Source organism: Natrix helvetica (assembly GCF_964273705.1).
Source record: "Natrix helvetica genome assembly, chromosome: W".
NCBI lineage: Eukaryota > Metazoa > Chordata > Lepidosauria > Squamata > Natricidae > Natrix > Natrix helvetica.
Window position 1 is genome coordinate 83,147,242 of NC_138555.1, and position 23,219 is coordinate 83,170,460.

At 48.1% G+C, this 23,219-nt stretch overlaps 2 protein-coding genes across 2 annotated transcripts; both read right to left on the reverse strand.

Annotated features, from left to right (window-relative positions):
* Positions 1-1,967: 1,967 nt before the first annotated feature.
* LOC309400349 (charged multivesicular body protein 4a-like) lies at positions 1,968-12,841 on the reverse strand. The gene is made up of 6 exons (XM_081968780.1): positions 12,708-12,841; positions 10,646-10,795; positions 5,804-5,981; positions 4,790-4,904; positions 3,355-3,478; positions 1,968-2,385 (listed from the first exon to the last, which is right to left on the reverse strand). Exons 1-6 carry the CDS (start codon positions 12,736-12,738, stop codon positions 2,312-2,314), a joined length of 672 nt encoding a protein of 223 aa, XP_081824906.1. The 5' UTR covers positions 12,739-12,841; the 3' UTR covers positions 1,968-2,311.
* Positions 12,842-15,614: 2,773 nt separating this feature from the next.
* Positions 15,615-22,139, reverse strand: LOC309400479 (magnesium-dependent phosphatase 1-like). The gene is made up of 6 exons (XM_081969000.1): positions 21,557-22,139; positions 20,744-20,804; positions 19,646-19,756; positions 19,241-19,348; positions 18,420-18,505; positions 15,615-17,048 (listed from the first exon to the last, which is right to left on the reverse strand). The coding sequence occupies exons 1-6, from the start codon at positions 21,591-21,593 to the stop codon at positions 16,942-16,944; spliced, it is 510 nt and encodes a 169-aa protein (XP_081825126.1). The 5' UTR covers positions 21,594-22,139; the 3' UTR covers positions 15,615-16,941.
* Positions 22,140-23,219: the final 1,080 nt, after the last annotated feature.

A 23,219-nucleotide genomic window follows, 5' to 3' on the forward strand; every position in this document is an offset into this window, starting at 1 on the left:
GAGTTGAAGTTCACAGAAGCATGGAATTCTGGGAGTGGAAGCTCACCTGCCTTAAGCAGTAGAACCCTGGGAGTTGAAATTCATAGAGGCATGGAATTCTGGGAGTTTAAGCTCACCTGCCTTAAGCAGATAGAACCCTGGGAGTTGAAGTTCACAGAAGCATTGAATTCTGGGAGTTGAAGCTCACCTCTTAAACATAGACTCCTGGGAGGTGATATCCACATAAAACATGGAATTCTGGGAGTTTAAGCTCACCTGCCTTAAGCAGGTAGAACCCTGGGAGTTGAAGTTCACAGAAGCATGGAATTCTGGGAGTTGAAGCTCACCTGCCTTAAGCAGATAGAAACCTGGGAGTTGAAGTTCACAGAAGCATGGAATTCTGGGAGTTGAAGCTCATCTGTCTTAAGCAGTAGAACCCTGGGAGTTGAAGTTCATAGAGGCATGTTATTCTGGGAGTTGAAGTTCACCTCTTAAAATCCCGAGAGTTCACATAAGCATGGAATTCTGGGAGTTGAAGTTTATCTATGTTAAGCACAGTATCCCGAGTTGAAATTCTCAGAAGCATGGAATTCTGGGAGTTGAGGTCCATGCCTCTTAAAGTGGTAAAGACTGAAAAACCCTGGGATAAATGCTTCATCAATTGAAGTCCACATATCTTAAGACCTGGAATCCTGGGAGATGAAATCCACATAAAGCATGGAATTCTGGGAGTTGGAAGTTCACATAAGCATGGAATTCTGGGAGTTGAAGTCCAGGCATCTTAAAGTGACCGAGGTTGAAAAACACACCCAACATACGGTAATTGGTTCAAGATGGCAAAATGTGATAAAAGATTTATTCGGTAAAAAAAATCAGGAGTTGTTTTTCTGATTTTTGATTACCAGAACTGTGTTGTTGTTTTTTAAATCTCGGGCACTTTAAGAGGTATGAAGTTCGACTCCCAGAAGTCCCCAGTCAGCCATGTTGGCTGGGGACTTCTGGGAGTTGAAGTCCATACCTCTTAAAATGGCCCAAGTTATAAAAACATCAGTTTGGGGTGTAAATTCCAGCAAGAAGAGGAATTTTTTTTGGGGGGGGGGATGGAGAAAAACACATCACTCAGTTCAGACAACACATTTCAGGGCACTTTATTCACCGGGCACAGAAAGCAACATCGCAACAAGCCACCGCAGGAGTACACGCGTGTCAGTGGGGAAGGGGCACGTTTCCCCCCACCACCACCATCCCAGCTCCTGCCCACAAGTCGATTAAAAAAAAAAAAAAGACAGACAGACCGAGCAGAAAAACAGAAAAAGAGAAAAAACACCGGGCCTACGTCGAAGCAAACTGTTAACCAACGAACCCCCCCCCCCAAAAAAAAACCCGTGTCCACAAGATACACGCTACCGATAAAACAAGGACAAAACAGTACCTCCAGTCCAAACGAAACCACATTTTTTTTCGTCCCTTATTCCCCGATGCCCCACTCCCCTCGCCCGCCCGCACGCCCGCCCTCCTTCCATCCATCCATCCAGCCTTCCAAGGCGGAACGCCGGCTCGTTCCCCCCCCCCCCCGAAAAAACCACCCACCCACCCCAAAATTCCTTTGCAACACGCGGGAGGAGGAGAACCCTAGACTGCATACTTTGCACCGCCGGAGGGTGTATTGATATGTTTGGCAACAGACAAAGCGGACACCCACTTCTCCACCCTCCCAAAAGTAGAGAGGGACCGACAGTCAACGCCCCAAAATCGGACAAATAGTCGGACAGCGAACGACAAGAACAGAGGGTCAAAAACTCGCAGGTTTTTCCCCAAAAACTTCATTTTTTCGGGCTGTGTTTGCGTGTGTCACGCCATCCGCTCCTTCCGAGCCCCACAAAAATCCTGTATTTTTTTTTTGGGGGGGGGGGGGGAACTGAAAAAAGAAAGAAAGTTAATCTCTAGATGATTTCAAGATTCAGTCTTCTTCTGGGGGGGGGGATCGGGGAGGGAGGTCTTTTAAGCCACGACACCCCCTCCCTCCCGGAAACGGGCTCCTTTTCTATATTGTAGATATAGATATATAGATATATAGATATATTTATATAAATCTGTCTATAAAACTCTTTACATTCGGCACGTAAGGTCATTTTTAGGCAGGGTGTGGGTGTGACGTCCGGCCCTCCCCTTTTTTTTTCCGTCCTCCCCCTCCCCACCGCCGCCCCTCCCCGTAACTTTCCTGGCCGTGGAAACTGGAGGGGAGAAAATTGGTCCTCCTCTCCGTTCTCTGCCTATTTCTTCGAAGAAAAAACGAGAGAGGCGAGGAAGGGGAGGGATTTCCCACAATGCATCACGACACCCAGGCGGCAAGCTGTTTCATTTCCTCGTCTTCCTCGTCCACGGAGGCCGATGGCACCTTGGGAGCTGCGGAGGGAGGAAAAAGCAGGATTTGAACTCGGGACGTCTCTGAAAGAGGCCCGCCCACCTCGGTGTTCAAGTTCTACTGGGCCTGGACTAGCGTCCCATTATCCACAGCTGGCAGCGGGGAGGGGCAATTGTACAAGTGCCTCCCCCCACCTCCTTGGCTTACCACGGTTCGTTTCGTGACGGTTTGGGCGCTGGAAAAGGGGACTTTCCAACTGTGTTTCACACTTACGACCTCCGTGGCGTGGTCGCGCGATCAAAATTCGGGCGCTTGGCCACTGACTTTTATTCATGACGGTCACAGTGTCCCGGGGTCACATGACCCATCCCTTTTGGGCGACTTTCTGGCAAGCAAAGTCAGCACGGGGATGCTAAATTCACTTAACGCTGTTGTACTAACTTAATGACGGCAGGGATTCGCTTCACAACGGTGGCGGGAAAGGTCGCAAAACGGGGCAAAACTCATTTGACAAATGTCTCCCTTCACGGATGACAGAGAGGTTGGGCTCAATTGTGGTCGTAAGTTGAGGACCACCTATTCTCTGAACCACCTATTGTCTGAAACGGTATAGGGTTTCCTGCCTAGGCAGGGGGTTGGACTAGAAGACCTCCAAGGTCCCTTCCAACTCTACTATTGTACTGTATTGTATTCTGTCCGCCACAACTAGAAGGGTCAGGCTGAAGGGAGGGAGGGTCTTTCGGGACAGGATCCAGGAGGTCTTCGACTTAACAGCCATTCATTTAGTAACTGACGTTACAGCTCATGGATCAGTCCTCATACTTACGACCGGTCCTCACTTAATGAATGTCTGATTCGCTTAACAATTCCCATGTTTCACTTAACTTAACTGTTTGCGAGTCCATTAACCCCCCCCCCGCCTTGCGGAGTGACAGAAATGTCAGCCGCTCTTGCGGTCGTACGTCGAGGACTACCTGTGTTAAGCCTCAGGGGCGTGGATGCCTTCGTACCTGGCACACTGGGGAGGCGAGAAGAGGGGATGTTGGGGAGCTCCGGGCTGGCATCCCCAACATTCAGAAGCTCCTTGTCCAGATCTTCCTGTTCCATCTCTTCCAGTTCAGCCAGCAGCTCGTCCTGGGAAGGCAGAAGGGCGAGATTCGCATCCGGAGCCCCATGCAGGGAAGTGGAGGAAGAGGAGGAGCAGGCAGAGGAGGGGAGGAGAAAGAAGAGGAGGAGAGAAGGAAAAGGACGAGGAGGAGAAAGAGAAGGAGAGATGGGAAGAAGGAGGAGGAAGAGAAAGAGAGGGGGAAGAGGAAAAGAGAGAAGGAAAAGGAAGAGAAGGAGGAAAAAGAAGAGAGAAGGAAGAGGAAGAGAAGAAGAGGAGGAGAAGGAAAAGGAAGAGACAAAGGAGGAAAAGGAAGAAGAGAAGGAAGAGGAAGAGGGAAGGAAGAGGAGAAAGAAGAGGAGGAGAGAAGGAAAAGGAAGAGGAGGAGGAGAAAAGCAATAGGAAGATGAGGAGAAGGAGAGATTGGAAGAAGGAGGAAGAGGAAGAGGGGGGAAGAGGAAAAGAAGAGAGAAGGAAAAGGAAGAGAAGGAGGAAAAAGAAGAGAGAAGGAATAGGAAGAGAAGAAGAGGAGGAAGAGGAGGAGGAGGAAGAGGAGAAGAGAAGGAGGCAGAGGAGAAGGAAAAGGAAGAGACGGAGGAGGAAGAGAGAAGGAAAAGGAAGAAGAGAAGGAAGAGGGAAGGAAGAGGGAAGGAAAAGGGAGAAGGAAGAGGAAGGGAGAGGAGGAGAGAAGGAAAAGGAAGAGAAGGAGGAAAAAGAAGAGAAGGAATAGGAAGAGAAGAAGAGAAGGAAGAGGAGAAGAAGGAATAGGAGGAGAAGAAGAGAAGGGGGAAGAGGAGAATAAGAGAAGGAGGAAGAGGAGAAGGAAAAGGAAGAGATGGAGGAGGAAGAGGAAGAGAGAAGAGGAAAAGAGAGAATGAACAGGAAGAGAAGGAAGAGGAGGAGGAAGAGGAGGAGAAGGAATAGGAGGAGAAGACGAGATGGAGGAAGAGGAGAAGGAAAATGAAGAGACGGAGGAGAAGGAAGAGGAAGAGAGAAGGAAAAGGAAGAGATGGAGGAGGAAGGGAAAGAGAGAAGGAAAAGGAAGAAGAGAAGAAGGAAGAGGAAGAGGAGGGGAGAAGAGGAGAGAAGGAAAAGGAAGAAAATGAGGAAAAAGAAGAGAAGGAATAGGAAGAGAAGAAGAGAAGGAGGAAGAAGAGAAGGAATAGGAAGAGAAGAAGAGAAGGAGGAAGAGGAGAAGGAAAAGGAAGAAGAGAAGAAGGGAAGAAGGAAGAGGAGGACGAAGAGGAAGAGAGAAGAGGACTGTGGGGTGGGGAATTCTGGGAGTTGGAGTCCACCCATCCCTCCGGAGGCCTCCCCATGGATCTCTCAGCGCTCCTTACTTCATCTACATCGTCCCCGAAGCCGACCGGCTTAGATATGGCATCCGAGATCTGTTGGGCAATGTCCTGCTGTTCGGTGATTTCGGACATCAAGTCGTCCACTTTGTCGATGTCCCTAGAGGGGGGGGAAGGGGGGAAGAGAAGGAGATAGCAGTGGGGTCATCCTTGGTCATCTCTGAGCTTGGCTGTTTCTGCTTGAAGGCGTTTTTTTAACCTGACTAAGTAGCCTCATCAGTGCTAAGTAGAAGGAGTGGCGTTTGTGAAGAGGAGGAGGGGGGGGAGAAGGAGGTGGGGGAGGGGAGGGGAGGAAGAGGGGGAGGAAAAGGGGGAGGAGGAAGAGAAGGAGTTGGGGGAGGACTGTGGGGTCCTTGGTGGCCTCTGAGCTTGGTGGTTTTCTTGCAGACGTTTCACGACCCAGCTAGGTAACATCATCAGGGCTAGAAGGGAGTGGGGTTTTGGGGAATGATGGAGGAGGAGGAGGAGGAGGAGGAAGTGGGGGGTTCTATGGGATCCTTGGTAGTCTCTGAGCTTGGTGGTTTCCTGGCAGACGTTTCGTGGACAGATTAAGTAACATCATCAGTGCTACAAGGGGAGTGGGGTTTGAAGAAAGGAGGAAGGGAGAAGAAGCGGGAGAGGAGGAAAGGGGAGAAGAGGAGGAGGAGGAGGAAGAGGAGGACGACTGCAGAGTCCTTAGTGCTCTCTGAGCTTGGTGATTTTTTTTGCAGACGTTTCATGGCCTGACTAGGTAACATCATCAGTGCTACAAGGGAGGGGGGTTTGTGAAGCGGAGGGAGGGGGAAGAGGAGGAGAGAAGGAAAAGGAGTGGAGGAGGTGCAGGACTGTGGGGTGGGGAGTTCTGGGAGTTGAAGTCCGCCTGTCTTAAAATGGCCGAAGCTGAAAAAAAAAACAACCTACTGCCCTAAGCTAAAGGCAAAACATGGACCGGACTTTTGAATCCAAGGAGAACCAGGATACTGCTTCTAATTTATATGGCCTGGGAAACACGGCACTCACATATGCTGGTGCGCCTCTTTCATGGCCCGAGCCGCGTCCGACATGGTCTTGAGCACTTCCGTGTTGGTGGTGGCGTTTTCCAGGGCCTCGCGTTGGAATTCGATGGTGGAGAGGGTCCCGTCGATCTGGGTCAGCTGTTGCTCATAGCGCTTCTTCCTCTTGAGGGCTTGCAGAGCCGCTGAAAGGAAAGAAAGTATGAAATGCAGCCCCCCTCCATGTTTCTGGTTCTCACGCTCAAGAGAAGCATGGGGATGGTTATTAAGACCGCCCCCCCAAATACAAGGCAGGACATGTGTGGATTTGCGTTGGTCGTGCCAGGAGGCTTGCAAACGGCAAATCCCACCCACCCGCAGGGAGTCCTCGATTTACAATGGTTCGCTTTGCGACCGTTCCAGGTTACGGCGGCACTGGGGAAAAAAAAAAGTAACGGACATTCCCCAGAGCCTGGCTTACACAACCTCCATTGGCAACCTTCCCGCCCGGCTTCCAACATGCAAAGTCAACGAGAGAAGCTGGATTCACTTAGCGACCGCTGGATTTGCTTAACGACTCCGGCGAGGCCCTTAAGCGTGGCAAAAAAATGGCGGTAAGATTGGGCACGACTCGCTTCACAAGTGTTTGTCCCATGGTGGTCCCCCTGCATGGGCACACGGGAGGTGGCAAGCGGGTGGGAGCAGCTGCAGCTCACCGGCCCCTCGGCCGCCGACTGGCTGACAGTAACGGGCAGGTGGAGGTGAGCTGAAGGCAGGTCTTTCACCCCCAGGCATGCTGGCAGTCTGCAGGGCAGGGGGCTGAGGTGGGAGAACAGTGGGGCAGAAGCTGTTGAGCCCGGAGCAAAAATTCCTCACTGGTTGCGCTTGCAACTGGCTTGCTACTCCTGGCCTCCGCGTCCTTCCTCCTCTTCCTGCTCCTTCTGCTACTTCCTCCTCCTCCTCCTCCTCTTCTTCCTCACTTTCCTCCTCTCCTCTCCCCATCCCTCTCTTTGTCCCTGTCTCTGTCTTTCTCTCTGTCTCTCACTCTCTGTCTTTGTCTCTTTGTCTGTCTCTATCTCTCTCACTCTCACTTTATCTGCCCCTCTCTCTCTCTCTCTCTCTCTGTGTCTTTCTCTGTCTCTCACTCTCTGACATTGTCTCTGTCTGTCTCTCTGACTGTCCCTGTCTCTCTGTCTTTCTCTCTCTCTCTCTCTCTGTCTTTCTGTCTCTCTCACTTTGTCCCTGTCTTTGTCTCTCTTTCTGTCCCTGTCCTTGTCTCTGTCTGCATTCTCTCTCTCTCTCTCTCTGTCTCTCTCTCTTTCTGTCTCTCTCATTCTCTGTCTTTGTCTCTCTCTGTCTTTGTCTCTCTCTCTCTGTCTTTCTCTGTCTCTCACTCTCTGTCTTTGTCTCTCTCTCTCTCATCTGTCTCTGTCTTTGTCTGCCTCTGTCTCTCTCTCTGTCCCCCCTTTCTCTGTCTTTCTGTCTCTCTCTCTCTCTGTCCCTGTCTTTCTGTCTCTCACACTCTCTGTCTTTGTCCCTCTCTGTCTGTCTTTCTTTGTCTCTCTCTCCCTCTTTGTCCATCTCTGTCTTTGTCTCTCTCTGTCCCTGTCTCTCTCTGTCTCTGTCTTTCTCTCTCTTTCTGTCTCTCTCTCTTTCTCCCACTCTCTGTCCCTGTCTCTCTCTCTATCCCTGTCTCTGTCTTTCTGTCTCTCTCACTGTCTTTGTCCGTCTCTCTCTCTGTCCCTGTCTCTCTCTGTCTTTCTGTCTCACTCACTCTCTCTTTGTCCATCTCTGTCTTTGTCTCTCTCTCTGTCCGTCTCTGTCTTTCTCTCTGTCTTTGTCTCTCTCTTTGACTGTCTCTCACTCTGTCTCTGTCTTTCTCTCTTTGTCTGCCTCTGTCTCTCTCTGCCTCTCTCACTCTCTTTTTCTCTCTCTGTCTGCCTGCCTCTCTCTCTCTCTCTCTCTCTCTCTCTCTCTCTCTCTCTCTCTCTTTCTGTCTGTCTTTATCTCTATGTCTTTGTCTCTCTCTCCCTGTCTGTTTCTTTTTGTCTTTCTCTCATTCTCTCTCTTTCTGTGTGTGTGTGTGTGTGTGTGTGTGTGTGTGTGTGTGTGTGTGTGTTTAAAAGGCTTCCACTTCTTGGAGACCACTATGACAAGAAAGGTCATAAAATGGAACAAAATTCACTTAACAAATATCTCAGAAATAGCCCCAGAAATTTGAGGCTGAATTTTGGTCGTGAGGCCTACCTGTAGTCTTTTTCCGGGATTTCACCACTTAAAGCTCATTTTAAAATGTCTGGACTTCAACTCCCAGAATTCCCCAGTCAGCCTAGTATATAGCCTGCTGGGGAATTCTGGGAGTTGAAGTCCAGACATCTTGAAGCAGCTGAGGTTGAGAAACGGCTACACTCTAGGAATTTAAGATTGTTCCAGTTACTTATCAGCCTGACTTTCTTTGAGGTAAATCCGGACAAGGTCAGCCAGCTTGTATAAAGATAGGCTGAAACAAAGAGATCTAGGATCTTAGGATTTAAACCGATACGGGCGTTGTTTTGAACTTTTTGAACTCTGGCTTTAAATCTGGCCCAGCAAAGGAGACATAAATAATATCAGGAGTCATCCGTTTCATGAAAAGGGGTTTTCTATGCCTCTGATGAAGCCGCTGAACTCAAAGGCAATCGGGTCTTTTTGGGGAATCAAAATCAAGATTTTGGGGGGCCCTGAGATGACGTTACCTAAAAGAGAATATTTGTAGTTCAGAATTGAGCTGTGGGGTCCTTGGTGCCCCCTGAGCTGGGTTGTTTCCTTGCGGACGTTTCATGACCGAACTAGGTAACATCATCAGTGCTAGAAGAGAGTGGGGTTTGCAGAGAGGAGGAGCAGACTGTGTTACGGCCCGCCAGAAGGCAGTGGAGCTGGCAGCAGATTCGGACAGTGAGGAGGTTGGGGAGGAAGATGGGCCAGTCCTGGAGTCTGGGGAAGGCTCGGATGAGGGCTCTGTGTCGGAGGCAGAGATGGGGCCAAGGCCGTCTGACAGTGATCAGCTGCCTTCGGAGTCAGACATCAGTGAGGCAGAAGAACAGCTGGAGCCTGTTCCCAGTGTGCGCATGCGCAGAGTGGCCAGATGAAGGGAGCGGCTAAGGAACAGGGGTTGACGGGAGTAAGGCCACAGGTGGACGGTGAATGACCCCTCCCAGAGGAAATAAAAGAGGGAGCAAAAGGGGAGTGGGCTTTTGCAGGAAATAATTCGTTCGTTCGTTTCAGGAGTGTGAAGATCTGTCCATGAATCTCCGAGACTCTCTGCCAAGTCTTTCTTTGCACAGCACTGCGTTTGGAAAATAGTTCACCGTATTTTCCGGACTATAAGACACTCTGAAGTATAAGGCGTACCTAGCTTTTGGGGGAGGAAAACAAGGGAGACAAAATCTGCCTCTGCCTCCCAGCAATTGGCCTCCTTGCAGCAAACAGCAAACTGCACAGACCACGTACAATGTCTGTGGTGTTACCTTTCAGTCTATACTCGTACAGATGCTGTTAAAATGGATGTGGCTTTCTGGAAGTATACGTTATTCTCTGCTATTGAAAAGAAGATACGATAGCACTGGGCCTCTTCAGATCAAGCGTTTATTTTAAAAAGCTTCTTAATACGATAGTAAAGTTGCAAGGGACCTTGGAGGTCTTCTAGTCCAACCCCCTGCCTAGGCAGGAAACCCTATACCAGTTTCAGACAAATGGCTACCCAACATCTTCTTAAAGACTTCCAGTGTTGGGGCATTCACAACCTCTGGAGGCAACTTCTGTTCCACTGACTCATTGTTCTAACTTCTTCATTTGGTTAAGTTGTCTAGAACGATAATAAAGCTGTCTTTAAAAAAATAAGCCTAATCATTTGAACACTCTATAGGCATTTATAGCTATTGACCTAACTACTTGGAGCAAACAGCCCGTTTCAGTTTAGCCCAGGGGTGTCCAAACTTGGGAACTTTAAGACTTGTGGACTTCAACTCCCAGAATTCCCCAGCCAGCCAAGTTTGGACACCCCTGGTTTAGCCTGATTAGCACAAGAACAAAAAAATCTGCCTCTGCCTCCCAGCAATTTCCCTCCTTGCAGCAAAGAGCAAGTTTCATTTTCAATTTCAGTTTCAGCACCGGCCTCCCGATGTTCAGCTGTTTCAGGCTGCAGGGATTGCCATAGACTCCGCAAGTCCCCTTTTCCCCATTTGCTGCAAGGAGGGAAATTGCTGGGAGGCAGAGGCAGATTTTTTTGTTCTTGTGCTAATCAGGCTAAACTGAAACTTTGCTGTTTGCTGTTTGCTGCAAGGAGTTAGGTCAATAATTATAAATGCCTATAGAATGTTCAAATTATTAGACTTATTTTTTTTAAAGACGGCTTTATTATTGTTCTAGATAGCTTAACAAAATTGCTGGGAGGCAGAGGCAGATATTTTTTTTCTTGTGCTAATCAGGCTGTTCGGTGCAAGGAGATAAGTCAATAACTATAAATGCCTAGAAAGTGTTCAAATGATTAGGCTTATTTTTTTAAAGACTGCTTTATTATTGTTCTAGACAACTTAACCAAACGAAGAAGCTTTTTTTAAAATAAACGCTTGATCTGAAGAGGCCCAGTGCTATCGTATCTTCTTTTTCACCGAATTTTTTTTCCCCCCCGAAAAATTCAGTGCATGGCAGCTTTCCAAGCTAGAGAAGGTCTGTGGTCATAAATATTCCTTTTGAAAGACTTTTTACCAGGCCTTTGACGAATCTGAACGAGAGGAATTCGCAATCGTTTAATAAAAGGGGGGGACCAGGACTCTGCTTCGTGCTTTTTTTGGGGGGGGAAGCCTAGGTCATAACCCCTTTCTTCTCCTACCTCTTTTGTTCTTCGTGCCATGTTTCTTAGCCGACTTCAGCTCCTGCTGGATCTTCTCTTCCAGGAATTCCTGCTTTTTGACCAAGATGGCTTCTGTCTCGTGCAGTTTCTGGATGGCCTCCTGCGGAGTGGGGGCCTTGGCCTTCTTGCCTGGACAACAGGAGAAAGGAGGAGGAGGAGGGGGTGGGTGGGTTTTGTTATAGCGAAGAAATCTGACCAGGGGAGAACCATCTCAGAGGTGATGGCTGCCAAAGTGCTCAAAAATGGTGGTCCTGTCCTCCTTGTTGACTTGGGGGGGGGGGTCCCATCATCCTCATTGAGTCGGGGGTCCCATTATCCCCACTGAGATGGGGCTCCCATCATCCCCCTTGAATTTGGGGGCCCCGTCATCCCCCTTGAATTTGGGGTGGGTGTCAATGCCATTGAATTGGGGATCCCTTCATCCCCCATTGAGTTGGGGATTCCCTCATCCTTCACTAAGTGGGGATCCCATCACCCCCGTTGAGTTGGGGGTCCCATCACCCCCGTTGAGTTGGGGGTCCCATCATCCCCATTGGGTTGGGGGTCCAATCAACCCCATTGAGTTGGGGGTCCCATCAACCCCATTGGGTTGGGGGGGTCCCATTATTCCCAACGGATTGGGCATCCCATCAACCCATTGAGTTGGGGGTCCCATCAACCCCATTGAGTTGGGGGTCCCATCAACCCCATTGAGTTGGGGGTCCCATTATCCCCATTGGGTTGAGCGGGTCCCATTATTCCCATCCGATTGGGCATCCCATCAACCCATTGAGTTGGGGGTCCCATTATCTCCATTGGGTTGGGGGTCCCATCCTCCTCCACTGAGTGGGGATCCCATCATCCCCATTGGGTTGTGGGTCCAATCAATCCCATCGAGTTGGGGGTCCCATCATCCCCATTGGGTTGGGGGGGTCCCATTATTATCAGATTACGGGTCCCATCAACCCATTGAGTTGGGGTTCCCATTATCCCTATTGGGTTGGGGTTCCCATCATCCCCATTGAGTTGGGACCCCCACAATCCTCATTGGGTTGTGGATCCCATTATCCCCATTGGGTTGTGGGTCCCATCAACCCCATTGAGTTGGGGGTCCCATCAACCCCATTGAGTTGGGGGTGCCATCAACCCATTGAGTTGGGGGTCCCATTATCCCTATTGGGTTGTGGATCCCATTATTCCCATTGGATTGGGTCTCCCATCAACCCATTGAGTTGGGGGGGGGTCCCATTATCCCCCATTGACTTGTGAGGGGTTCCCATCAACCCCATTAGGTTGGGGGTCCCATTATCCCTATGGAGTTGGGACCTCCATCGTTCCCAATGAGTTGGGAAATCCCATCATCCCCATTGGTTGGGGGGAGTCCCATTATTCCCATCGGTTTGGGGGTTGTCCCATCATCATCCCCATTGGGTTGGGCCTCCCATCCCCTTGATTGCATGCCCCTGCCCCAACCCAATTGCATGCCCATGCCCCAACACAATGCATTAGTGGAATACACCATTTTGGGGGGGCGAGGAGGGGGGGGTTGTATGCCTCGTTAACCTTAAACTTCCCATAAAATTAATTCAGATTAAAAAAAAAAACCTATCAAAAAAGAGAAAAAAAGCAGAATTTGTAAAGGGGGCTATCAGACCTCACATGCAAATCTTCCCCAGCCACCCACCCTTTTCACAGACACCCCCCCTCCCCAAATAATGAGCAGGTCCTTTCCTGTATTGTTGGGGGGCGGGGGGGAAATGCACCGCTTCACACAGTCCTGGGGAGCAGCAGCAAATTAAATCCACCCAGGGTCTCCAAGCCACACCTCTTGTAAACAAGACCCCATTTTTACGGGGGGGGAAAATAACAACCCCCCTATTTTTCTCTCTTTTCCTCTATTCATCCTTTCTTTCCTTCTTCCCCTGCTTCTCTTTTTCTCCCGATCCCTCCCCCCTCTCGCGCCACTTGGTTGTTCCCAAGTCTCGGGATCCCCTATGGGCTTCGGGCGATACCAACTCTCTGTCGGGGGGTGGGGTGGGAAAGTGGAATTAAGGAGCCTCACCTTTCCCAAACAGCTTCCCTAAACCACTCATCTCGCCTGGTGGGAAATTCACTGGGTTTCCTCTTCCGGCTTCACCCACCTACCAGCCTGGCCCCGCCCCCCCGTCACGTGCCACGAGGGTGGCAACAGACTTTAAAGGGCGGCGGCGTTCGCGCAGGCGCCCGTCCACCGCCGGCTCGCGAGCGAAAGCAAAGCGTGGAAGGAGAAGGGGTACGCAGAGAGAGGAAAGCGAAAGCTGACGCGTCGAATTTGCACCCTGGGTCATCGAAAGGGTCACCTCAAAATGTTAAGTGAAGGAATTAATGCATTAAAAGCAAACCGATTGGTTGGAGAGTCTTGAAATACCTCCCCCCCAAAAAACCCTCTATAAGAAGTCTAATCAGAACCGGAAGTAGGGGCGAAACGACACGACGCTTTGTTTCTCTGAGGCCAGCTATTGGCCTGTGATGAAAGCATTGGGAGGGAGGAGGGAGAGAGGAGGATTTGGGAGATCCGATAAATCATGTGCTTTGTGACGTCACCGCCCCGCCCTTCTCTGTCTCTTAAAGGAACCGCAACCCTCCCCCAAAATCTTTTCCAGGCCTTAAAGGGGTTTGCACCCTTTAATCCAATTCATTTGTCTGAAATGCTATAGAGTTGGGGGGTTGGACTAGAAGACCTCCAGGGTCCCTCCCAGCTCTGGTATTCTGTTAGCCGTTTCTTCCCCAGATCCTGCACATAGGTAGTCCTCGACTTGCAACTCTTTGTTTAGTGACCATTTGAGGTCCCAACCGAGCTGACAAAAAGCGATTTATGACCCCGCGGTCATCAATTCAGACGCTTTGACAAACTGACTCGTATTTATGACGGTCGCAGTGTTGGGCGAGGGGGTCATGCGATCCCCTTCAGGGACCTTCCGATAAGCAAAGTGCAATCTGGGGAAGCCAGATTCGCTTAACAACCGGGTGGCTCGTTTAACGACTGCAGTGATTCGCTTAACCACGGCCGCAAGAAAGGTCATCAAATGGGAACAAGCTCACTTCAATGTCTCGTTTAGCAACAGAATTGTCTGACTCAAACATTTCTGGCAAAGTTAGGGATCGATTTCAGCCCGAATTATCAATCAGAAGAGAGCTGGAAGGGACCTCAGAGGTCTTCTAGTCCAACCCCCCCCTGTGCTGAAGCAGGAGACCCCCTCGACCAGTAATGGCTAACCTTTTTGCCGTCGTGTGCTGGGAGCATGTACATGATGTCCCCATGTTTTGCGCATGCGCAGGTCTATTTTTGTGCACATGGACATGCGCGCAAACTTTTTTGCGCGCACCGAACTGGCAGTAATGCCGGGAGCTCCCCATCCCTGTCCTGCATGCTCCCTGCCCCCCACCCATGCATGGCAGGGGACCCCAAAATCAGCTGGCTCCAAAATCCACTCTTTTCTTAAAAACCTCCAGGGAAGTACCCACACATTCTGGTGGCAAGCAGTTCCACTGGCTAATTGTCCTCCCTGCTAGGAAGTTTCTCCTTAGTTCCAGGCTGCTTCTCTCCTTGATGAGTTCCCATCCGTTGCTTCTTGTCCTGCCTTCAGGGGCTTTGGAGAATAGGTTGAGCCTTCCTCTTCTTTGGGGAAGCCCCTCAAATATTGGAAGGAAGCCAACTGGGCTTTCTTTCTGGATTTTTGCTCTGAAGACGTTTCGCTTCTCCTCCAAGAAGCTTCTTCAACTCTAGCTGGCTGGTGGGGAATGGCAGGATTGATAGTCCTTGCAGACAGCTGGTCAATTTGCATGCTTCGGTTGGAACTGAAGAAGCTTCTTGGATGAGAAGCGAAATGTCTTCAAATTAAAACCAGCTGTTCTTCTGTGTTTTGGTCTCCAGGCCAAATCATCTTAGTTGTTCTTCCCCACGCTTTTTCCAAAGTCTCAACATCTTTTTTGTAACGTGGTGACCAAAACTATCTTATGATATGATTCTTGATGAATGTATTTTCCTTTTATGTATACTGAGAGCATGTGCACTAAAGACAAATTCCTTGTGTGTCCAATCACACCTGGCCAATAAAAAAGTCTATTCTGTTCTGATCTATTCTATTCTACATTCTATTCTATTTTCTATTCTCTATTCTGTTCTATTCTATTTTTATTTTATTCTATTCTATCTATCCTACTATTCCTATTCTATCATATCTATTCATTCTATTCTATTCTACTATCCTATTCTTATTCCATTCTATTATTCTTATCTATTATTCCATTGTATTATTTTATTGTACTCTATTATTCCATTCTATTATTTTATTTATTCTATTCTATTCTCCTATTCTATTCCTATTCTATCCTATCCATTCTATTATTTTATTTTATTCTATTCTATTCTCCTATTCTACTATTCTATTCTTCTATTCTATTCTACTATTCTATTCCTATTCTATCCTATCCATTCTATTATTTTATTCTATTCTCCTATTCTATTCCTATTCTATTCTTATTCCATTCTATTATTCTTATCTATTTTCCATTGTATTCTATTATTCTATTGTATTCTATTTTTCCATTCTATTGTTCTACTATTCTATTCTACTATTCTATTCTCCTATTCTATTCTACTATTCTATTCTACTTATTCCTATTCTATTCTATCCTATCCATTCTATTATTTTATTCTATTCTAATCTCCTATTCTATTCTCCTATTCTGCTATTCTATTCCTATTCTATTCTATCCTATCCATTCTATTATTTTATTCTATTCTACTATTCTATTCCTAATCTATTCTTATTCCATTCTATTATTCTTATCTATTATTCCATTGTATTCTAATAAATAATAATAATAAATATTTATTTCTTAGCCGCACCCTCTCCCGAAGGACTCGGGGCGGCGTACAATAAAACATAGGAAATAAATATATAAACAAACATACATATAACAAAAACGTATACCAAGACATATACATATACAAGGAGGAGGTGAGCTAATGAATAAAAAACAATTAAAAACACAATGTTTAAAAACCCCTAAATAATTTAATGCAATTAAAATACCCCAAATAAAAAACCCGTCAGGAGCGATATAGTTGGATCAAAGTTGAGCCAGGCCAGCTACTTGAAATAGGTGGGTCTTGAGCTTTACACGAAAGGAGCGGAGGTCAGAGGTATTCCTAATATCCGGGGGGAGGTCATTCCACAGGGCTGGGCCCGCCACAGAGAAGGCTCTACTCCTAGGCGCCGCCCCCCGGCACTGCCTGGTGGACGGCACCTGGAGGAGACCCTCTCTGTGCGAGCGGATTGGTCGCAGGGATGTATTCTATTTTATTCCATTCTATTCTATTCTATTCTACTATTTTATTCTATTCTGAATGCTATTCTATTCTATTCTATTCCTATTCCATTCTATTATTCTTATCTATTATTCCATTGTATTCCATTCCATTCCACTCCATTGGATTCACCGATTCCAGGTGTGGCCTTATTAAGGCTTTATAAAGTGGTATTAACATGTCACATGATTTTGATTCTATGCCTCACCAAGCGTCCCAATTCCAGTCATGTGACCATGGGAATGGTGGAACACTCAGTATTAAAAATGATCATAAATCACTTTTTCCAGTGTCGTCATAACTTTGAATCGGCCCTGAACAAATGATTGTAAACAGAGGACTATAGCTGGCTGGGGAATTCTGGGAGTTGAAGCCCACACCTCTTCTAGCTGCCAAATTGGTGAAACGATGGTTTATACGAAGCCAAGAACATTCGTAGAGACGGTAAATAAAATAAATAAATATCTGTCTGGAATCCTTTTGCTGCTTTTAATTGTTTTTCGAAGAACAGCAACGCGATTTCCAGGTGACTTTTCCACCAACCAAAACCATCCTTTTAAAGCTGATTAATTGTCGGCAGGCCCTGCGCTAATTGATAAACGGGACGATAGATTTATTTATTTATTTTCCCCGTTTTTATTGGGTTGAAAATCACAAACAGAAACCCTTCGCTGGTCTAATTGCAGGGAATTTTCCCAACGTGGCCCCTTTAAGACTTGTGGACTTCAACTCCCAGAATTCCATGCTAGGCTGGGGAATTCTGGGAGTTGAAGTCCGCATGTCTTAAAGGGGCTGCGTCCATTGTCACCACGGGATGGAAAAAATTATTTTAAGGACTAAACTGGCGGAAGAAGCTCTGTCACTTTCCGCCTCACGCATAGATAATGTCCATAATCCCCAACCAATGTTTTCCACGAGAGAAACAGAAGACGGAGATCCAGGATTAAACTCTGTCGGCAGGAAGCGAGTCGGGAAAGCGTGCAAAAGTCTCTAAGCCTTCATTGAGGCGAGAAAGGGTCATACCTGTTGGAACAGGCACACACACAACTCCTAAAGAGAAAACAACAGGAAAAAGTTAACACTCGCTGTCTCTTAGTGATTGGCCCAGCCTTTCATGCTTAAGGTGGGACTAGAACTCACTATCTCCTGGTGATTGGCCCATAGTCACCCAGCTGACTTTCTTGCCTAAGGTGGGACTAGAACTCACTGTCTCCTGGTGATTGGCCCATAGTCACCCAGCTGCCTTTCTTGCCTAAGGTGGGACTAGAACTCACTGTCTTCTGGTGATTGGCCCATAGTCACCCAGCTGCCTTTCATGCCTAAGGCGGGACTAGAACTCACTGTCTCCTGGTGATTGGCCCATAGTCACCCAGCTGACTTTCTTGCCTAAGGTGGGACTAGAACTCACTGTCTTCTGGTGATTGGCCCAAAGTCACCCAGCTGACTTTCTTGCCTAAGGTGGGACTAGAACTCACTGTCCTGATGATTGGCCCATAGTCCCCCAGCTGCCTTTCATGCTTAAGGCGGGACTAGAACTCACTGTCTCCTGGTGATTGGCCCATAGTCACCCAGCTGCCTTTCATGCCTAAGGCGGGACTAGAACTCACTGTCTCCTGGTGATTGGCCCATAGTCACCCAGCTGCCTTTCTTGCTTAAGGTGGGACTAGAACTCACTGGCTCCTGGTGATTAGCCCATGGTCCCCCAGCTGCATTTCATGCCTAAGGCGGGACTAGAACTCACTGTCTCCTGGTGATTGGCCCAAAGCCACTCAGCCACCTTTCATGCTTAAGGTGGGACTAGAACTCACTGTCTCCTGGTGATTGGCCCAAAGTCATCTAGCTGGCTTTCATGCCTAAAGCGGGATTAGAACTCACTGTCTCCTGGTGATTGGCCCAAAGTCACTCAGCCGCCTTTCATGCTTAAGGTGGAGGAGGAGCCAAAGTCGCGACGACACGACATGCGATCTCAATGCGCTGAGATCGCAGTCGATACTTTTGCCACTGGGTGGTCCAAACGGACCTAAACCGTCCCGCAGAGACGGTGAACAGGAAGAATACGTCTTGCTGAGCTCAGGGACATCGCAAAGTCCCTGACTGATCCAAGAGAAGTTATTCAAGACGGCGACAAAAAATCCAGCCATTTGGCTGATGAAGTTGGGGCGGCTCCAAAGTCGACTCAACCAGTCGACTTTCATGCCTAAGAGGGGACTAGAACTCTCCAGTCTTATTTACCCAGTTAGAGAGATCGGTTTGCTTGGCCGAAGAAAACCTAGTTTGATTTAGTGTGATGTGTGAACAGGGACAGACGACTCTAATTTTATTTTCCCTCTTTCACACGCCGATCTAGAGTCATTAAACCCAGGGGCGCTCTGAGAGTGGAAGGTTCTAGAATCCCATTCATGCACTATCTTTTCAGGATACCTAGAGTGCCGACATCACGGATATTTCGGCTTTCGTCATCAAAAAAGAGCATTTTATGAAACGGGATGCCGCTCTGTTGATGCAACCTGGAGGGGACACAAAGAGAACATCAAAGGGTGAATCATAGAGCTGGAAGGGACTCCCGAGGTCCTCTAGTCTGATCCCACCCCCTGCTCAAGGCAGGCGACCTTACACAAACCTGGTTAAACGGTTGTCCAGCCTATTAAAAATCCCCTCAACCGCCATCCCACTCTCCAGCTAAGCTTTCCAATTCTTTGGAGAGATATTTCGCAAGCTGGTGCAATTTTAAGATGGGTGGACTTCAACTCCCATCTTCCCCAGCCAGCAACACTTACATAAATAGTTGTAAGACGAGGACTATTTCATAGGGCAGGCCCTGCAAGGGATCTAGAGCCCTGACCACCTCGTCAGGATCTGGTGGAATGCCATAAACCCATGGAGATCTCTGGTGCCATAAATAAGGTAGCCATGCCATGCTGGAATAACCAACATTTTGCCTTGTTCCCACAATGAGAGTATATCTGCTGAACAAAACCCCATATCGGCAACAAGAAGGGCAGCTGGCCATTAAACAAACACAGTGCCAACTCCATTCAGTTGCCCCGACCTCACCTCGCAAGAGATTATGTTTAAAAGAAATTGATAATTATATTACTTAAAAAGACTGTTGAGAAGCTCAAATGAGGTGAAGATAGATTTTGGATTTGACACCGGTCTGCCCCCCACTTCCCCTTCGACCGCCCCAAATCCAGGGGGATAAACGAAGACCACAAAGTTCGTGTTTTTTGTTTTTTGTTTACCTTTGGAAATGGGTGATTTTATTCCCAGGGTAGATTTCGGTGTAGCGAAAATAGCGATTTAAGCCGAAAAGATCTAAGAGTTGTCTGGCTCCTTGAATCTCGCCTGTCCTGCGAGGAGAAAGATCCGACGCTTGAGATCCCGCAATAGGGACCAATTTTTTTTACCCTGAATGGAGTGCGTTCGCACAACATGCTTAACTCGGTTTGCTAAAGGAAATCTGTTTTTTTAAATCCCCACCCGGCACAGATCCGTGCTGTCAGCAAACAAACTAGGATTATCGGAAGGTTGTAAGTGTGAAAAACTTATTTCACGGCTGTTGTCATTTCGAACGAACTAAACGAACCGTTGCAAGTCAAGGACTACCTACCTACAGTTAATTGACTACAAGCAAGGCCCCAATTTACCGAGAGGCAGCTGCCATGGCGATCCCTTCGCTCTCCAACTGGTGCAGCACTTCTGGAACTTCTGGGTAGAGCTGGACCGGCCTTTGATTGCGGTCTCGCACGGAGCCATCGCTGGGAAGAATTCAGACAAAAATTGAACTTAGCTTGTTTCCTACCCAAGACCGGAATACTACAGATATTTTTGACTTGACTTATGATCATAATTGGGATGGTAATTTCCACCCCAGAATTGCCTAGCCAGCATGGGTGGACTTCAACTCCCAGAATTCTCCAAGTCAGCACCAATGGACTTCAACTCCCAGAATTCCACAGCCAGTATCGGTGCACTTCAACTCCCAGAGTTCTCTAGCCAGCACAAACGGACTTCAACTCCCAGAATTCCACAGCCAGTATCGGTGCACTTCAACTCCCAGAGTTCTCTAGCCAGCACAAACGGACTTCAACTCCCAGAATTTCCTAGTCATCACACATGGACTTCAACTCCCAGAATTCTTTAGCCAGCATGGATTTACTTCAACTCCCAGAATTCTCTAGCCAGCACGCATGGACTTCAACTCCCAGAATTCCTTAGCCAGCATGGATTTACTTCAACTCCCAGAATTCTCTAGCTAGCAGCATGGACTTCAACTCCCAGAATTCCTTAGCCAGCATGGATTTATTTCAACTCCCAGAATTCTCTAGCCAGCACGCATGGACTTCAACTCCCAGAATTCCTTAGCCAGCATCAATTTACTTCATCTCCCAGAATTTTCTAGCCAGCACACATGAACTTCAACTCCCAGAATTCCTTAGCCAGCATGGATTTACTTCAACTCCCAGAATTCTCTAGCCAGCATGCATGGACTTCAACTCCCAGAGTTCAATAGGACGGACTTTTCAAATTCATTAGATTCAGACGGTTTGTTTCCTGATTGAGGGATTCTGGGAGTTGAAGTCCATCCCTTTCAAAGTTGCTGGGATTGAGGGGAAAAAAACTGTTTTAGATACTGGAGCCGATTCCTGTTCTTCGTTTTTTTTTTTTTGGGGGGGGGGCTGAAAATTAGGAGGAAAACCCCAATATTTGCAGGTAACAGACCCCTCCCCCCTTTTTTTCCTCACCTCTTTTTGTGGAAGGGGGGGTCCACGTGGGTGTCCACCCAAAAAGGCCACAAGGTATAATCTGCAAAATAATAATAAAATATTATACATATATGTATGTATGTATGTATGTATGTATGTATGTATGTATGTATGTATTGTGTCACAACCCCTGGTATGCCCAAATATGGGAGGGAACACACTGCTTCCCGTTTCTGTCTTTCGGCTCACTCCAGGAGACCATCCAGGCAGAAAACCATATTTTTAATGTTGCCTTTGTTACATTTGTGTTGTATTTGTGCTGATAAATAAATAAAGGGAGACTAGTATAGATCTATTTCAAGCTATTTAGCTCTCATCAGCTAGGTTCAAATCTCAGTAAGGGTATGGCTAGCTGATGAGAGCTAAATAGCTTGAAATAGATCTATACTAGTCTCCCTTTATTTATTTATCAGCACAAATACAACACACACAATATATATATATTGCATTAATTTATATTACATTTATATACATTATTTATCATTAATTATTATTTATTATTATATAATTAATTATTATAATTATTAATCATTATTATTAATAATAATAATAATTATAAACATTTTTGAATGTTCAGTTGACTGGGTTTCATGTTTAATGAATAAAGTAAACAACAACAACAGATTGTCTCTTTCCCCCTCCCCCACAATGCAGGAAGAAGACCCTCCCTCCTTCCCCCAATCCCCCCCAACTCCCCCCTCCCCTCAACCACCAAGGAAAGCCAATCACTCCCCCTCCCCTAACCCACAGGCACAGCCCAGGATGATGGGGCGCGCGATCCAAGCCGCTCACCCAGGTCAAACACCACCAAGGCGGGTTTTCTGCACATCGCGGGCTCCCCCGAAAGAAGAGAGGAGAGGGGGGGGGGTCATATAGGATCGGCGCAGCTGCCTGGCATAGAAACCGGGCGGGGGGGGGGCGTTTCCTGCGCTCAGAGCCAGAGATGGGCGCAAAAGGCCGGTTGCAAAGCCTGGGGTGTGTGTGTGTGTCAGCGCAATTGCAAGCCGGCGCGATCCTAAGTCGATCCTAAAAAAACAAAGAGGGGGGGTGGAGTCCCGATCTCTCTTTTTGGCTCCGGCCGGCCAGAAAACGCGCAGGCGGATCCAGAGCAGATCCAGCGCTTCTCTGCTTCTTCTTCTTCCTCTTCCCCGCAGCCAGCCGGTTCCTGCCCGCCTCCTTGGGCGGCTTAACCCTGCGCCGCCCGGAGGGAAGCCTGGCCCGTCTGTCCCGGATCGGAGAGATCAGCCTGGCGGGTGATCCGCTTTGAAGGAGATCCACTGGGCAAGGGAGCTGCTAGGACGGGCGCCCTGGATCGCGACGCCGGGGCTGTTGGGCTCGAGGGGGTTAGCCCTCCCCTCCTCTCCGGAACGTCCGTCGCAACTTCGGACAGTCGCTAAAGAGAGGAGGGTGGGGAGGAGGAGGGTGATTGGTATTCTGTGAACAGGGTGGTTTTCTTGCAGACGCTTCGTGACCCCGCTGGGGAATCTCGTCAGTGCTAGAAGGGAGGGTGGGGTTTAGGGAAGAAGAGGAGGAGGAAGAAGAGGAGGAGGAGAAAGAGGAAGAGGAGGAGGAAGAGAAGGAAGAAGACGAGAAGAGGAGGGGGAGGAGGAAGAAGAAGAGGAGGAGGAAGAGGAAGAGAAGGAAAAGAGGAAGAGGAGGAAGAAGAGAAGAGGAAGAAAAGGAGGAAGAGAAGGAGGAAGAAGAGGAGGAGGAAGAGAAGGAGGAAGAGGAGAAGGAAGATGAGAAGAGGAGAAAGAGGAGGAAGAAAAAGAGGAAGAAAAGGAAGAGGAAGAAGAGGAATAGGAGGGGAGGAGGAGGAAGGAAGAAGAGGAGGAAGAAGAGAAGGAGGAAGAAAAGGAGGTGGAGGAGGAAGAGGAAGAGGAGGGGGAGGAAGAAAAAGAGGAGGAAGAGAAGGAGGAAGAGAAGGAGGCAGAGGACTGGGGTCCTTGGTGCTCTCTGAGCTTGGCGGTTTTCTTGCAAACGTTTCATGACCCAACTAGGTAACCTCATCAGAGCTCAAGGGCGCGGGGTTTGCAGGGAGGAGGTGGAGGAAATATCAATGCAAGGAGAGAGGAGGCTTTGTTGTTTCTATGCTGGTCTCTTGCCAATCACCAGGAGAAGTTGACTTCTAGTAGGCATGCAAACCAGCTGGGTGACTTTGGCCAACAACTAGGAGACCGTGAGTTCTAGTTCCATTGTAGGCATGGAAGACAGTTGGATGACTTTGGCCTAATCACCAGGAGACGGCGAGTTCTAGTCCCACCTTTGGCAAGAAAGTCAGCTGGGTGACTGGGCCTAATCACCAGGAGACGGCGAGTTCTAGTCCCGCTTTAGGAACGAAACCCACTTGTGTGACGGCTGACCAGGCGCTCAGCCTCACCCACCTTTTCAACCAATAAAAAGATCTTGAATTGTACAAAGCCAAAGCAGGATATAAATCCCAACATTTGTTCTT

What these genes read in the sequence shown, in the direction of transcription:
- LOC309400479 (XM_081969000.1), bottom strand. Translation starts at nt 21,593, where the DNA reads ATGTGCAGAAAACCCGCCTTGGTGGTGTTTGACCTGG. An exon ending in CCCCCCTTCCACAAAAAGAG is followed by an intron (nt 19,757 to 20,743) that starts GTGAGGAAAAAA and finishes AATTCTTCCCAG; the next exon opens with CGATGGCTCCGTGCGAGACC. An exon ending in CCGTGATGTCGGCACTCTAG is followed by an intron (nt 17,049 to 18,419) that starts GTATCCTGAAAA and finishes TTTTCTCTTTAG; the next exon opens with GAGTTGTGTGTGTGCCTGTT.
- LOC309400349 (XM_081968780.1), bottom strand. Translation starts at nt 12,738, where the DNA reads ATGAGTGGTTTAGGGAAGCTGTTTGGGAAAG. An exon ending in AGGGAAGCTGTTTGGGAAAG is followed by an intron (nt 10,796 to 12,707) that starts GTGAGGCTCCTT and finishes CCTGTTGTCCAG; the next exon opens with GCAAGAAGGCCAAGGCCCCC. An exon ending in TCGGGGACGATGTAGATGAA is followed by an intron (nt 3,479 to 4,789) that starts GTAAGGAGCGCT and finishes CTGCCTTCCCAG; the next exon opens with GACGAGCTGCTGGCTGAACT.